The sequence below is a fragment of the Varanus komodoensis genome, unplaced genomic scaffold, assembly GCF_004798865.1.
Source record: "Varanus komodoensis strain SLA01 unplaced genomic scaffold, ASM479886v1 scaffold7_3, whole genome shotgun sequence".
Taxonomy (NCBI): Eukaryota; Metazoa; Chordata; class Lepidosauria; order Squamata; family Varanidae; genus Varanus; species Varanus komodoensis.
In genome coordinates, this window is record NW_025336480.1 from 11,795,765 (window position 1) to 11,811,981 (window position 16,217).

The 16,217-nt window shown below is 44.6% G+C and overlaps 1 protein-coding gene across 1 annotated transcript in view; it reads left to right on the forward strand.

Moving 5' to 3' along the window:
* CATSPER3 (cation channel sperm associated 3) overlaps nucleotides 1-13,868 on the forward strand; it is a 36,443-nt gene extending 22,575 nt beyond the window's left edge. The window contains exons 4-8 of the mRNA XM_044454603.1: nucleotides 5,529-5,711; nucleotides 7,070-7,210; nucleotides 9,715-9,834; nucleotides 11,555-11,712; nucleotides 13,706-13,868. Coding sequence (XP_044310538.1) covers nucleotides 5,529-5,711; nucleotides 7,070-7,210; nucleotides 9,715-9,834; nucleotides 11,555-11,712; nucleotides 13,706-13,868 — 765 coding nt within the window. The remainder of the gene's footprint in view (nucleotides 1-5,528; nucleotides 5,712-7,069; nucleotides 7,211-9,714; nucleotides 9,835-11,554; nucleotides 11,713-13,705) is intronic.
* The last annotated feature ends 2,349 nt before the right edge of the window (nucleotides 13,869-16,217 follow it).

Below are 16,217 nucleotides of genomic sequence, written 5' to 3' on the forward strand. Positions count from 1 at the left end.
TGGCCATAGTCCAATGCAAGGCTTGAAGGCCAGGGGATTAAACACTTTTAACTAGATTGGATTGTGGTGTCGGCATTTTGTTTGTCCTTCCAACAGCCTCTTGAATAAAGTATCAGCTAATTTCATTTTACCAACTGAGGATTAAAGCGGTGAAATGATAAGTGGCATTGCCTAGGCTTCCTGGCACGTCTGTAGCTGGGCTCAAATACAGTTCATTGGGTTGTGCTTTTGGCTTGGGCTTTGCTCCAGAATCAGTTTTCTATCTAGTAAAAGCTATAATGGCTCCCTCTTTTAACCAAGCATTTAGAGCCCCACAGTTCCCTTATATATGTTCCTTAGTGCTTAGGGATGTGTAGGTCTTCACGTGTCTGCTGGCAAAAGACTTTGCAAAGGTTGAACCAGAGCTCAGCTTCCGCCTGGGCTGCTATTTAGTGAGGCAGTCTCCCCTTCTGCAGTTCAGTCCAGATGTGGCTGTGGATGCTTGCAGATTAGGTTTTACAGTGCTATTGTCCTGCCTCCTTATTCACGGAATGATGTTTTTCCTTTTGACCATCCCATGTTTTTCCACTGCTCCATCTCGGTTTTCACTTACATTAATAAAAAATGCATTAAGAAGAGCAAGATCTTGGAACAGTGCACAATGTCTTTGGACTGATAGTGCTGGGAGCCTTCTATCAGGAAGCACCCTGTATTTTGGGGGTATTTATCTGGGCCAACACACTTGTTTTGACATCGTGATTATTTGTATCAATCGTTAAATGGATCTGTATCCTGGAACATGCATACCAAATACATAAAAAGGCTCACACAGCTTTCCCAGGTTAGCATTATCAGGAGTTGCAACAACTATATTTATATATTTTATTGGAATTCTACCTAACTTTCTTCCAAAGGACTGAAGGCAGAGAACAAACTTGGCAGGAGACCGAAGGCAGCCTAAATAGTAAAAGCCATACAGTAGTGCCACCAGAGCGCATCTTAAAACCCCAAAACTTTATGGCACCAAATTCTTTTTGAAACATGCTTACCTGCAGCTACGCTTTTAATAATTGCAGTCGCCTCCAAATAACTGGCCGTCATCTTTCCTGCCATCGGTTCTCTGTCCAATCCTCAGCATAATGAACTGGTCCATCTCCCCTGACCCTCCTTACTGTATTCAGACATGCTGTTTCCCCTGTCCTTAACCCCTCCCCCCACCCATGAGACCCATGCATCCTCTGCAGCTCTGGCCCAGTTCCCCTTCATTCTGCTGCTCCCATCTCCTGGGACATGCTGCTTATTTATGCTCACCTTTTCTCTTCCAACTCCTGTTTTGATCTCTTCTGCAGCCTGCACTCTGCATTTCACTGAAGGCAACCGCACCAAACCACCTGTGGTCTCACTGCCAAATCTGAAGTGCCCCTGCCATTCTCCTTTACTTCTCTGATGTATCAGACATCATCCGTTACCCTCTCCCCTTTGACCATGACTTAGATACCTGGGGCAGTACGCTCAGCTTGTTCTCTTATTTATTTACTAGGTCATGTAGCGTTCCCAGTGGCAAGTTATTTTCCTGCCTCTCTTGAGATTCTTCAGGGATTTATTCTTGGCCCTCTGCTTTCTTTTCCTACACCAGGGGTGCAGAAGCTCAGGCCGGGACATCAAATCTGGCATGCCTGGCATACCAGTCTGATCCTCAGGGGTTCTTCAGGTGGCCATGACCCTTTTCCTAAGCATGGATTGCTTTTGGGTTTAAGCTTCTATGCAGTCTGCCCACCATTCAGGAAGGTTTAAATGCAGGGCATTTAAGCTAGAATATGATGTTATTTTTATATTTTTGGTCCCATCTCCTTGCTTTTAGCCCTGCCCACCACTGAGAAGTGGCCTCTGACAGTGACTTTGAAATAGATTTTCTGTCTTTGGCTAAAAGAAGTTAATCACACCTGCTGTGTTCATTCTACCTTGGTGATCCCTTCACATCCCACGGCTTTAAATACCATCTGTATGTTGACAACACCCATCTCTACCTCTCTACCTCAGGAATTCTTTCCTCTGCCCAGTCCTTTTTCAGACATCTATCTAGATAAATCCATTTGGATGAATCAGCACCTGCTCAAATTCAGTATGTCCAAATCTCTATCTTCCTCTTCTACTGCATCCTCCATATCTGTTGATACTATCTCCACTCAACATGTTGAACAGCGCCCCACTTTTCTCTTATTTTTGCTCCCAGTATTCAGTCCTTTGTCAACTCATATTGTTTCACCCTGTACATCATTGCAGGTCTAATGGCTACATCCAATTACTTAAGTGGAGTTCTCTCTTCCTTCTTCCCCTTTCAGCCCCTTGCAGAACCCCAACTCTGCTCTGGAGGGACCCTTCAGTTCTTCTGGCAGAAGAACACTGTTGGATACACAGTATCCTTCGATATGGCTCTTCCTTTCCATCCCATTGGTGAAGAGTCTCTCATGTTGACTACTACGGCCTTCTCTGTAGCACCTCAACCCTTTTACCTTAATTCAGAAACTCTGAAGGCCAAATAATCTATGTCTTTCCTCACACTGGCCATATGACACACCTCCTGATATCTCTTTCCCCTATTTCCTCCCTGCCCAAGTTACCTGACAGGTGTCTCCTTATCTCTCTGCTCCTACACTCCAAGATATGCCTGGTTGTGATCTTCAGTCCTCCAGTTCCTCTCCTAGAGCTCACTCCTAGAAACAGATGTGTTCCTTCCTTCCTTCCTTCCTTCCTTCCTTCCTTCCTTCCTTCCTTCCTTCCTTGCTCTGCTCTGCTCTGCTCTGCTCTGCTCTGCTCTGCTCTGCTCTGCTCTGCTCTGCTCAAAACCCTCTTTTCTGGAGAAGATTTACTTGAGCTCAGGGTGGTTAGATGGAGTTCCCAAGTGGCTCTGCATCCAACACTGGCCAGACCAGACCAGCTTAGCTTCAGCAAGGTGGCTTTTTTTGTGTTCAGTCCACGTCCTACAATGTAGTCTGTATGGCTAGGGACTAAATCAGGGTGGGCAACTTGTAGCCCTCCAGATGTTTTGCCCTCATCATTGACTATGACAGCTAGGGCTGAAAGGGGTTGTAGGCCAAACATCTGACCTAAATAACCCACTGAAAGAGTTAGCTAATAGTCCGTGTACCCTAGCATGCATGGCAGGTAATTTATCTCTGTGCAAGGCAAAGAGGTTTCCCTATTTCTGCGGATTCAGAGAAATTGAATGATTTCTCTCAGATGCAGGTTGCCACCCTGCCCTCGGAAGTTGTTCTCCAGCACGACAGGAAGTCAGTTTCACAAGCATTACTTATTTAGTCCCAGTGGTAAAGCTGCACTGATTCTTTTCCTAACCCAAATTCCTGGTCCCACCCAGAGTTGTCACCCTCCAAAGGGAAGGAGTTGCTTCTTGAGAAGCTCGATGTCCACATCCAGCCCACTACAGTACTGTTGACTTAATGCATCCGTCCTCTGCATTGTGCAGCAGATGTTGGTCTTGTTGATCTTTTGCACCACGACAGCTCCTGCTTAATATGCCCCTAGAGGAAGCACGGCAAAGCACAGGGTCACGGGGTAAGAACTCTAAATGGAATGAACTCATATAAAGTACTGCAGATTACATCAGAATGTACACTAGACTCTCTTAGGAGCTGATGTGAATACTGACTTGGGAATACCGCTTGAGTCAGACTGTTGGTCATGGATCTTGGCCAAGATCACAAACATTTCTATTAACTTGAAACTACAGAAGAATCCTGCACTGCCGGAGTATTATATTACCCCAGAGACTGACTAAAGAATAGGCTGGCTGCCTTCCTTTCACTATGGAAAGCATGCAGATGCCAAACGCAAATGCCAAAGGGATTCTTATACAATATGCTGGTTCTTTTAGAACAAGCATCTGTGATTGCCAGTACCGTCTCTTACTTCACATCCAAACTTCATGTGTTGGTCTATTCAGGTGTCACTTTCTGGTTAATAGATTTGTGCAAAGCTGGGATAAGATGCATCTCCATATCTTTTGATGGCTAAGGAATTTCTGTGTCTTCACTTTGAAGACATTTGATCAAGGAGATCTGCAGTTTGGGAGTTTCCCATGCCTTGTCCAAGGACTACTTCCATCAGTAAATCTATGCACATCTGTGTTTTCCATTTTGTCCCTGGTGGGAACCCATTATTATGTAAACAATGCAAGGACTTAGCCTCACGTATCAACAGTGTCCATGTGTGGATGTCATTGATTTGGCCTGTCATGTAAATATAACCATGTGAGCCGTCCCGAGGCTATAAGCGTTGGGATGGCATACAAAAACTCTAAACAAACAAACAAACAAACAAACAAACCAGTAGCTTTAGGTCGGATGTAGATTTAACAATGCTGGATCAACCATGCATTACTTCTGCGCCCCCTTCTTCCCACAAAAGCCTCTTCAGCCTCCTGAAAATACTATAAGGAAGACTACAGGACACACGTACCCTATCACATGTGCTGGGGGATTAGCATAATTGCCCTCAGCAGGGATTGTAGTGCTGTGTGAACCCAGCTAGGGTGGCTTGTCGCTGTGGTTAACCCTACAGCAGCCCATGAATTCTGGGTGGCTTGGTAACCACCACAACAAGCCACCCTGGACACATGCAGGCAATACTGCCTAGAGTCATTATGCTAATCCTCCTGGCACATGACCAGCTTACACAGCATGGGTAACAAACAAACCAGGTCAGAGAGTTGGGAGATTCTGCTGAATGGGGTTGAGTTGTGCACAGTGAAAGGAGGATCCTCACATATCAGGCAAAGGGACCTTCTACAGGCAGAACTCTACCTGCTTTGGAAGGGAGATCCTGGCTCCAGCCCTACAAAAGCAACATCTGCAATCTATGAATACAGCAGAACCACCATATCCACTGTCTCAGTTACTGCAGTTTCACTTAAATGATGTTGACTGTCAGCCTTCCACATTCACATGGGTTAGGGGTGCAGGACACCACAAACGTGGAAAAATGGCAAATATCTTTAGAGAAACCCATGTCTGGGAATGCCATGCTCTTTGTCTCAGCACTAGCCAGCCTCACTCACATGTTTTGTCTCTCAGTGCGTGTGAAGACTCAAGAGATATTTGTGGTTTTTCTCTAGACATACTCATGTTTTTTCCACTTTTGCAGGGGTCTTGTGCCCCTAAACCGCCGAATGCAGTGATTGCTATTATCTGCCGTTTCAGGCATCCCCTGGGGGCTTGGAACCCATCCCCATGGAAGTGGGCATTCTGGTGTAATGCTGAATCTGCATTTGTACTGTGGAATCAGTTCTCCAATCCAGAAATGCTCCCTGCAGTGGACTGAAGGTTCTGTTTGTTGCATTTCTCCATGTTGGCATGTTCTGCCATTGAATTCTGCCATTCTCTGTTAAGATGCATCTCTCCTTGAGATGAAAAAGTGTATCTCCGACTCTTCTTTCTTACCCTGTTGTTTTAGTTCAGTTTAGTTTGCTTCGCAGAAGATGTAATTCATATCTACTTGCTTTGTTCCCCCGCCCCACTTCCTTCTTTGTCCAGATTCTGATGGCAGCTTTGGCCAAGACTATGAAGAACGTCATCAATGTGCTTGTCTTGTTGTTCTTGTTAATATTTATCTTTGCAATTTTGGGCCACGGTTTGTACAGAGACCCTGAGAATGGAGACCCTCAGAACTGGGGCACTTTAGCAGCTGCCTTCTTCACTCTCTTCAGCTTAGTAACGGTAACGTACACAAGTGTTTCAGTCCTTGGCTACTTCTGTTAGATAAATTGTGTTAACTAATATTCCTGACTTGGAGCAAGAAGGAAAAATGTTGACGCTTTCAACTAACAGTGACATTAAGTTGGATCGACACCATTTTGGGGGTGCAGCAAGGAGAGACATCAGGAAATGTACTGCAGTCCTGCGTGACTCTAAGAGGACAGGTGTACGTACCTTTGCATTTTAAGCCTTTTCTTCTCGGGGCAGCTGAATAATTTTACACTCTGGACCCATTTATCTACTGAGATGGGGGGAAAGGGAGTTGAGATGGTATTGGTGCATTTTGGTTCATTAGTGATTTAGTAATTTTTTCCCTTCTCCTTGCCTTCCAATCGCTATTGCATGCTTTACAACTGCTTCTACTTTCCTAACAAGCTAGCGCAACAAGCAAACAAGTTGCTTCTAAAGACAGACAGACAGACAGACTCTGACCGTATGCAGGTCCACATTTTGAACTCATAGCTCTATCATAATAGTATGAAAGACCATAAAATTTGCTTCTGTCACCCTCATGCTAAGCCCTGTAGAAAAAAAATGATAATATATTTTTGAGTAAAATAATAATGAAATGTACATCGGTAATTATTTACAGGTTGCCCCAGACCATAAAATATTTTCAAAAGTTAAGCAAGAAAAGGAGGTCATGGAAAGCAGCAGTAGCAGCAGCCCAATAGGTCTCCACTCTGCCTCTAGCAATCCAGACGTTGGCACCAGACTTACTTGCCACTGTTCGTATCACCCACTGCTTGGCTGTGGGCCCCTGAACTTCAGCCCCGTGGCCCTGCCCCAGCTTTCTTGCAATGTCCTCACCATGCCTGGACTGACTCTGGGGGCAACATTGTGGTGACTTTTTATCAGTTGCCTCTGAACCTTTCGGTGTTGATTCTTGTGCACCAACACAAACAGCAGTGCAGGAACCAACAGAGGAGGACGGCTGTTCTCCCGTCTGGTATTCAGGAGTGGGATGCTTCTGATCCTGGAACCAGTTCTGCATCCATCCTGACTAGCAGCCTCTGCCAGACTTGTCCCTGCCTTAATTTGTCTACCGAGGGGTATTGAAGGACAGATGTGAACAGGGAAAAGAAACATCAAAAGAAATACAATGGGACAAGGGAAACAGTATGGATGAAGCCTCAGGTTACAACCTGGTAATCTTTATTATGGTTATGTAAGATCGGTTGTTTTCAGCCTGGAGGTAGGCAATGGTTGGCGCATGTCCGTCTTACAGAGCGAGGCATGTGTTACATTCAGGCGGTGCTTTATATGACTCTTGACTGATTTTTATTTTAGAAATAGTGACTGATCTGATGAATTTTTAGGTTGATGGCTGGACAGACTTGCAGGAGGAACTGGATAACAAACAAATTGTTACAAGCCGGACATTCACAATAGTGTTCATTCTGCTGGGATTTTTTGTGTTTTTCAACATGTTTATTGGAGTTGTCATTATGGAAATTCAGGTAAGTGGCCATTGTATGACAGCAGGAATAATTTTCTCTCTATTCAAGTCTGTTTATTTGGTAACTGCCATGGACCAAGTGTCTAAAAACAAAACAACACCCCAAGATAGAAAAGTTGGAAGTAAAAGTGTGACCTTCTTATCACTGTAGAATTAGAACAATATTTTCTCTTAATATTTCTTCTCATCTAACAAAAGCTCTGGTGGGAACATCCTTCTGAAATAATTTTTGTTGTACTTAGTCTGGTCCAATTTAGACATGTACAAGCACTATGAGTAAAGGGAGCTGGCAAAAACTGAACCATGTCGGTCATTATACTCATCCTGCACTGTTTATACATCTGAATTGAACTACAGCAAGTAGATTAACATTAGTTCAGATTGTCCTTGTCTTTCTGCAAGCAGGAAGGTGATGAGCCATCATGGTGATAATACCAATAGTTCATATGAATGACTTCAAATAAATTTTTGCTTTCACTTCTGCACAGCAATTTATCATATTTATCATACTACTTCGTCATATTGTCGCACACTCTGTTCTGCTGCGCAGAGTGTCTTTCTGGATCCACTATGATCTGTCCGGTAATAATGAATTATAATTAATAGGCTCCTTGATGCAAGGGATCACTCTTTGGATTGGCATTTGGATTGCCAGATAACCCACCCTGTGAAATCAGCTGTGGAACTAATTTGCAGAAAATAAAGTCCCGTTTGCACATAAAGCTGGCAAATCCTCAATGGCTCAAGCCACAGTTTGCTACAGTGTGTGCCCAATGTGTGCTGCTGCCATTTTGAATATATGAGGTTGCTTTGTGATGTGTGGATTAACAATGGGTTAGTTGTGAATTAAACAACTCATAGTTAAGCTAATGGATTGAAGGTGAACTGTGGGCTGTTTAATCCATGACTGGCCCATAGTGTCTGGTTTATCCCTCACAGAACAGCCCCTCATTGGGCTGTTTGGAGGCTGGATATTCAAAATGGCAGTGGCACACAAGCCATGATTTGCCCCACAGTTGCCGCTATATGTGAACATTTGGGGCTGGGGTTTTGGGGCCTTGAATTTAGACAGAGGAAGCAGTTTGGGTCCTGAGGCTTCATTGCTGTTGCTGCTTTAAGACTGGTACTGCCCAGTCACACCCATCTTTGCTGACATCATTGCAGATAAGCAGACATGGCAACCTTTTACCCTAGGCGCACCTAGGGCTGTATGCATCCCTTTCGAAAATGAATGAAAAATGAGACAAATACACCACTCTACTTTCTAGTTTGATTCTACAAACAAACAAAGAAAATCAGAGAAAGACCTGTGAGAAATGAAACCCTTTCCTTGCTACCATCCATTTCTCATACGGAGATTTCTTGTGACTGACAGAAGGCCCTTCATGCGATTGCTTAGCAAATTCATATATACTGTCGCATCCAGGAATCTTCTGTAGGAAGGGATGCCTCGGAGTGTTCTGGAAGTGAGGAGCATTGACCCCAATGCAGAAGCCATGCCTCGGGATGATCGCCACTGCGAGGCCATCCCAGCGCATGCTGGACCACCATCCGTGCATGGTGCAGGAAGGTCTGAGGTGGAGAGTGTGCATTCGGGGCCTCTGCACATGCAGCGACTCCTGCACCATTTGGCTTCTCAATCATGTGGGGGAATTAAACCGATTGAGTAGCGCTGCTTCGGACCACCTCCTTGGAGACCGTTGAGAGATGGCATGAGACGGGGTGGAGGAAGCAGCCCCAGTGATCCTTAGGGCGGGAGGGCAGGTGGTCTCATCTGCCCCTTGCCTGGGAGATTCCATGTGTCTATGTTTACACAATACCTTGGGAAAGGAGCCAAGATGCTTGCTCATCCCCACCTGCACAGGTGGCGGTGCACGGTGTGATTTGTGTAATGACATGAGGGTCAAACTGAGCCAGGGGCAAGGAGGAGGCACTTCCCAAGCCACCCTCAAATCCTTGGCTTCTTCTAGAGTTCTGGGGTGATTTGGAAGCCTGTCCCTGCTGGGCACCTTGGTGGGTTCACATTTATTTATTTATTAAAACATGACAATCCCATCTTATATCCAAGATGAATCTGTAGACAGTTTACAGAAGACAAAAGCCACAACAGCACTTAACAAACATGATCTCCAATATTTAAGCATATACAGGGAAAACCACTCAACCCTTAAAATACTGGGTGAATACAAAGGCACGGCAACCCACCTTTCACGAGGTCAGTCATGCAGCATTTGAGCGGCATGGGTGGGATGCAGAAGAGAGTGAACTGCTGTGGTTTTTTCTCTCTGGTGACTGTGCAAACCTGAGGCTGTGTTGGCGTTATGTGCCTGAGCAGGGCTTGGCCAACCAGCCTGTCTGAAGCGGGAGGCACTGGAGGCACAGAGGATGTCTGCCCCCCATTCATCGCTGCTTCCAAAACAGCGGAGAGCCCTTAGGATGCAAGAAGTGGAGAGGATTTCTGTTTCTGCCAAGACCACTTACTGTCCCTTGTTTTGGTATGCGTAGCATTCAACAGAGCAATATGAGCAGAAGCTGAAAACGGAGAGGAAGGCTGCTCTGCTTGCCAAGAAGCAGGCCATCTTAAAGAGGCAACAAGAAGAATTAAAAGAATTGCTCCTTCAGCAGGTTAGCAATATCTTTCATATTGTTATCATAGCCACATGCTTTTTAAAGTCGAGGCCTGTATTAATTAGCCTCCATGAAGTCCTAGTATTATACAATTTCAAAAATAAACCAAGTTGCGGAGTCTCATTACATTTAAAGCTGAGACTTGTATGGTTCACTTTGCTTAGAAACACAAGAAAGTTTATTTCGGTTTCACTGTGGCTTTTTTCCATGCTGCCAGCTGTGGGGCCGACCCCGGGCCAGACGGAATCTAACTGGTCAATAGAGAGCATTATGCCTGCTTGTGGTGTTGAAACCAGAGATTGCCAAACTCTTTTGGTTGGTTGGAGCCTTTGGAAGTTTGAGCACATTGTGGGTGCTTTCGCAAAGTGGCTGCCATGCACAGCCAGTTATTCCCCAGAAGGCAAACTGGTTAGATTAAACACTAAGTAACTTGCTGAAGAACCTCAGTGCAAGGCACTGTGGGAGGGTTGTCTGAGCTCCAAAATACAGGACTGCTTTTGAAAAGCCCAAATAAAGATGGTGCTGGAGCACGGCCCTTCACTGTGCAGTATGTTAGCCCCCCAGTGGGGGGAAATAGTACAATAGTCCCCCAAAATTTGCGGGGGTTGCGTTCCTAGAGCACCCACAAATTATGAAAAACCGCGAATTTTGAATGTGGTAAAGGTTCATTGCCAGAAGCCTTAGCACTTAGTTGAAAGATGCTGGCGATGGGCACCAAGGTGGTGCGCATGGGGAGCGCGGGCCGGGCCGAGGGTGGGCGCGCGTGTGGCGAGGCAGGGGCCGGGCCGAGGGTGGGCGCGCGTGTGGCAAGGCAGGGGCAGGGGCGGGCGCGCGCAGAGATCGTTTCCTCTGAGAGAGCCCAGACCGATCTCCTTGTGAGCAGGCTGCTCGCAAGGAGATCGGTTTGGACTCCCTTGGAGAAAACAATCTCCTTGCTCACAAGCCGCCGCACAGAAAATTCTGCAAAAGACTGAGGCCGCAAACGCTGAGCCGCGACTTCACGGGGATGTACTGTAATTAAAACAATCTCAAAACATGACATAAAATTAGGGAGAGGGGAAGGAGCTGGGTAGATGCCCAAAGTGGCGTCCTTGGGGTAGATTGATGCTCATAAGTACCCCACTGGGATCCCCGGCTTGAGGCAGAAGGAAAATGGATTATTGCGATGACCTGTCTGCTCCACTGTCCCTTTTTATGTTGTGGTATAGAATGCTGCACCTTTCCTAACAAAAGAGCCCTGGCCTGCTCTGCCTTGGGGTAACTTTCACATCTGCACCTCCTGTACATACATTTGCATTCCCATGTATGGCAGGGTGCCATGGGCCATTTTGAAATTTGGTGGTGCCTTTTTGGTTCCCTTCCAATGGTTTGGAAAGGAAACCAGAGACACGTGGAGGAAACCTGTTGAGAAACATGGCGCTAACCAACTTTTGAGGTCTTTGGGACCCTTCTTCACCACAGCTTGGAAAGTTTTAGCACTGAGGACTGGACAAACCTCCTAAAGTTTTAAAGCTGCTATCCATAAACATCTCACAAAAGCATCTTGAATACATTGCAGAAATTCTGACCTGGGGTGGCTGCTGCTACTTTAGGGAGGAGGGTTTGCCCCTTTCCAGTGTTGGTTATTGACCATTTGCGGGCATTGGTGGGGACAGTCCTTCGTTCCGTTACATCACCATGCGGGTGTTTAAATGGTGTGCCTCTCCTTTCATATCAGAAATCGACTGAATATCAAACTTTTGATGAACTGGTGGAAGACTTTAAAAAAACCCTGCTCCATTCAGATCCCGTGATCTTAGAAGAATTCTGTGCCAGCTTGCCATTCATTGATCTTTATTTGACATCTCTGGACCGCCAAGATGCCACAGTATATAAGTAAGCACCTAACATTTCATAAATAAATAGAATAATGCTTGGAGTGTGCTCCTATCACTTTTAGTGACGGGTGAGCTTCGCCCAGCAGAAATTACAAGTTGTTCGTCAGGTTTTGAACTCCTCTGTCCAGTCTCAGATGAAGTCCCCATTAGTTCAAGTTCTCATTTTGTGTATAGGAAGTGCTGAAGGAGCACAGCTCTTCCGCTTGCCCACCTGCCGGGCTGCACTGCTCCCTTCTTGCCTGAAACCTTGTGTACACGTGCTCCTAGCAGGTGGTTCTTCCTTTGGGAGAAAGAGATAAAGGTGCTACTACAAGCACAAAGCAGGGTTTCGGAAAAGCTCTTTTCTAGCTGAAAGAACCAGGGAAAAGGCATGTGTGCTACACATGTTCTCGCAGTCTGTCTCAATTTAAATAACAAAGTTTGTTGGGTAGTTGTCTAAGACTGGCATGCACATGAGCATAACATTACGAGCTATGTCAAATCTAATTTTGAGTTTTGCCAGCATGATTAATTAAAATACCCATTATACATTCAGTTCTTAACACTGTACTTAAGTCCTGTACTGTGTACCCTAAAGTCCCATGGAAACACTGAAAGAAGTATAGAGCATCGTTCTCCAGGAAAGGAGTTAAGGATTTCAGAACATGGCTGAGGGGTGGTATACCTCTTCCTGGTATGTTTCTCAGAATTAAAGGCTTTCTCTGTATCTAAAGAGAGCACTTTAAGAAAGGTTCTCCCAGAGATACTGTATTTCCAAGTGCAAGATGATCTGGAAGTGGAAAGGAGGATACAGTTCAATCTCACCATCACCCCGTCTATACATATCCAGGTAACTGCACCACACACTTTTTCTAAGTAGGAATCAGCTCTGAGAGAGCAGTTGAAGTGGAGGAAGGAACAGAGTAGATTCCTCTTTAATATCTACTCCTACTTCTTAACCATTTGCACATGTAAAAACAGAGTACAAGAACAGAGTCAGGGTGCATCTGTGGTAAACAGAGAACTTAGGTTACTAAAGGGAAAAAAAATATCTTTCACTCTTGTTAAACCATGTTATAGGATGACCATGTGTCCTCTTCTACAGAGGAGAGCCCTCTGTTTGAAGGATGAAAACCACTGGAAGGGAGAGCTTGGCGTTCCTGGGACAAAAGACTGGGAAAAGCACACAAGTCACTTGGCTATAAATATTTCTATTTAACTTACACTAATTATTTCTAAATTTGTACAACCCAATGCCTTCTTTTGTCCTTCTTTGTGGGTACTATATGTATATGCATACTATATATCTATTGTTACAGATTTGGCCTTTGCAGAGTGCTTTGAAGATACAGTTCTAGTATTTAAGGATGCCAGTCAATGACTTATGACTGATTAATATATTTAAAATAAAGCATATACTAAAAGTAGTTACAGGTGGATTCAGTTTTGGTTTTGTGCTAATTAAAATTAGTGAGGGTGAGAAAAACACAAGTTGCCACCCCTGCAACTCTAGATCAGTACTCCCCATCCTGGTGGCCTGCAAAAGTTTCACATTTCAACTCCCATCAGCTCCAGCCAGCAAAGCCAACAACCAGGGATTCCAGGGCTTGTAGAACAAAACGTTTGGGAAGTTTGGGAAAGGCCACTCTGAGCCCGCTGATGTATTATTCCAGCCTTTTGGAAGCTACAGAGAAGCTTCAGACCAGAGACATGAGTTGTTCTTTCAAAAGTCTGAAGCTCCTCTTAGGGGCTGAAGAAAAGATAAACTCAAGAGTGTGTTGGCAGCTTGTTGAAAAAGGCTTGCTTACCTTTTAGAGAAGTTGTCCCCCAGTAGAGGGCTTGATATTTTGTCTATCCCACACGGAGGCTCTGTGATTTTCTCCAGAAGGCCGCCCCGGGCATAAAAGGGGGTCCCTGCGTCACTGGCACCCTACTGATCGCATCAGAGTGCCTTTATGCCTTAAAGTACAATGAGAAGAGACGGAATAAGTTTGCGTCTTATGTCATTCCAGGCTGCAAGAGCTCTATTACGAAATCGTTGCCACTTTGACAACCCTGCTGCAGGAATCGCAACAAAGGTCTTTACAATCCTTGCAGTCTTTCAGGGCCAAATCTGGGTCATCCATTATTTTGAATAAAAACAAGAGTTTCATTTATTTAAAAGAGTGGAGGTGACTTTGTCCCCGTTTGGAAAAAAGAACTTTCTTATACACTGCTTGAGTACATGAACATCCAACAGAGCTGGGAGTTTACCCTGTTCTTTTCACATTTTGGGAAATGTAAACCTAATTTGACTGCCTCGCTAATGTATCTTCATGTTTGCGGCTGTATCTCTACTGATCTTCATAGGCTTTGGCCCAACGGTTAGATCATCTCTTGTGATTTTTCTTCAAGGCCATGTGGTAGTTGTTAACTGTTAAACCCAGATGGGCTGCAAATTGAAGATGGTGTGCTGTGCACATGGGAGGGTTTTCCTGTTGTTTGCTATGGATCAAGGATAGGTGACTATGCAAAAGCATCCTTCACGCTGCCGTCAAGGGGAACAAAGCCCACAAAGGAGAGCGCGCACGATTGTAACCGCCAGTTCAACGGACACATGCAAACCATCGGCTGTGTCATGAAAGCATTTGGTTCCCTGGCTCCATGCTGCTTCTTAAGCTGCCCCTTAGGTTGTTCTGCACTTGTGCCCAAATGACATAGAAAATGCGCTGCTGCTGCTGCTGCGAATAGCCACATTTTGGGTGCAGGTTGCAGCCATGAGAGTCAGCGATGAATCCTCCATAAAGTGAGACGCAAGTGTCTTGAGATGTAATTTGCTTGCTTACCGTAGCTTCCTCTGAGAGTGTCCTTGGATGTTTTCTAGAACCTTCCCAATAAAGAATGGCAAGGTACCTCCATCCAGTAACACCCCCTCCTCTATTACAGTGCTTATTCTTCAAAAGGGACAATTTGGAATTTCCAGTATCCCTCATCTTTTCATTGTTTCTGATTGCATTCAGGCATATGTTTCAGTTCAACTCCAATGAATCTTCTGAAGGCACTAATGAAGAGCTCATGCTTCATTTATGACAGCTTGTATTGTAAGAGCTTATATCTTCTGATAAAGACTGGAACCCTTTAGCTTTGCTTATACAAGGGAATAAAATCTATTTTATTAGAGGCTAGTGGAAGCACCCCTGCCCCCATCTTAATGCAATGCATATGCAAGGCTAGGAGAGCTTATCTAAGTTCAACGGGACCCTCACCTCACAAATGGAGTATATACAGTATCCTTGCATAGAGTTTGGGCAGGAGTAAGAACATGCTCTCCAGAGCATGCTCTTTTGGATGACATCTCCCATAATCCTTGGCTGGGGCTGATGGGAATTACAGTCCATCTGCTGAGCGCCAAGTTGCCTATCCCTGGGTCAGGACAAAACAGTGGTTGGGGAAAGAACTCATGTCCATGTAATGCGACTTGACTTCCAAGCTATCAGAGGAGACTTGGGGGTGAATCAGCTGAAACAGATGCTTGGAATGCTATTCTTAGTCTGGGCAAGATGGAAGAGATTCTCTGTAGTGATTAAGTTCATTGTTCTGGAGCTCCTAGATGCTGCCCATTCATGGGGAGAATGTATCAAATGTTGAGCCTGTGCCCCCCTTGAATTAACCCAAAGTATGAGAAATGGCAAGGAAACACTCCAGACACCAGTGGATGGAGAAACCTTCAGCTCCTGGAGTATTTTGAGATTTTCACGGATAGAATTTACCAATCCTCTCCCAAGGAAGCAAAAGCAAAGCTCGCAATAGTTGATGCTGAGTCTTCTAAGCTTGCATTGAAGCTTCATATTCATATTACAGCTGTGAAGCACTTTGTGATTATACATAGTGGGCTGGGGTATAATATTACGCAAAGTACCACTTGAAAAATGTTCTCTTTAATAGTAAGTGGTTCGTCTGGATCACTCAATGGCTTTTTAGCAGTAAAATAAATTAGAAACAGACGTGAACAGTATCTAATTCTAGGTTCAGAAATGTTTGAAAAATGATGCCCATAAAGCAAAATTATTGACACTTTCTGACAGAGATATGGGCTAATTTTTTTGTTTAACTTTTAGTTTAACACAGCAAGTTCATTTATCATTCTGCACATACCTTTTGGCGTGCCACTCACTTGGCCAAACTGGGTTTTGCTTTGCACAGCTAAATCATTCTGAGCCTGGGTTGTGCCAACGAACAAAAATTCCTCTCCAAAGACTATCGGCATTGATTTCCTGTTTTATAGGTCATTCTTGTACACTGGAAGATTGTGTGCCATTTATTAGTTACACAAGTGCAGTATGCATTGGACAGAAGTGGCTAAATTTGACTGGGCCATTTAATCCAGCCATTTAGTATATTTGGACTACTTTTAATCATAGTCTTGGATGTACCATATAATTTCAACAGCTTCCACTCAATTTCCTCATTACCTTCTCAAAATGATGGGTCCCAGTTCAGAGATAGAAAGCAGATTGCATTTAATTTTGGTATATTTACATTCTG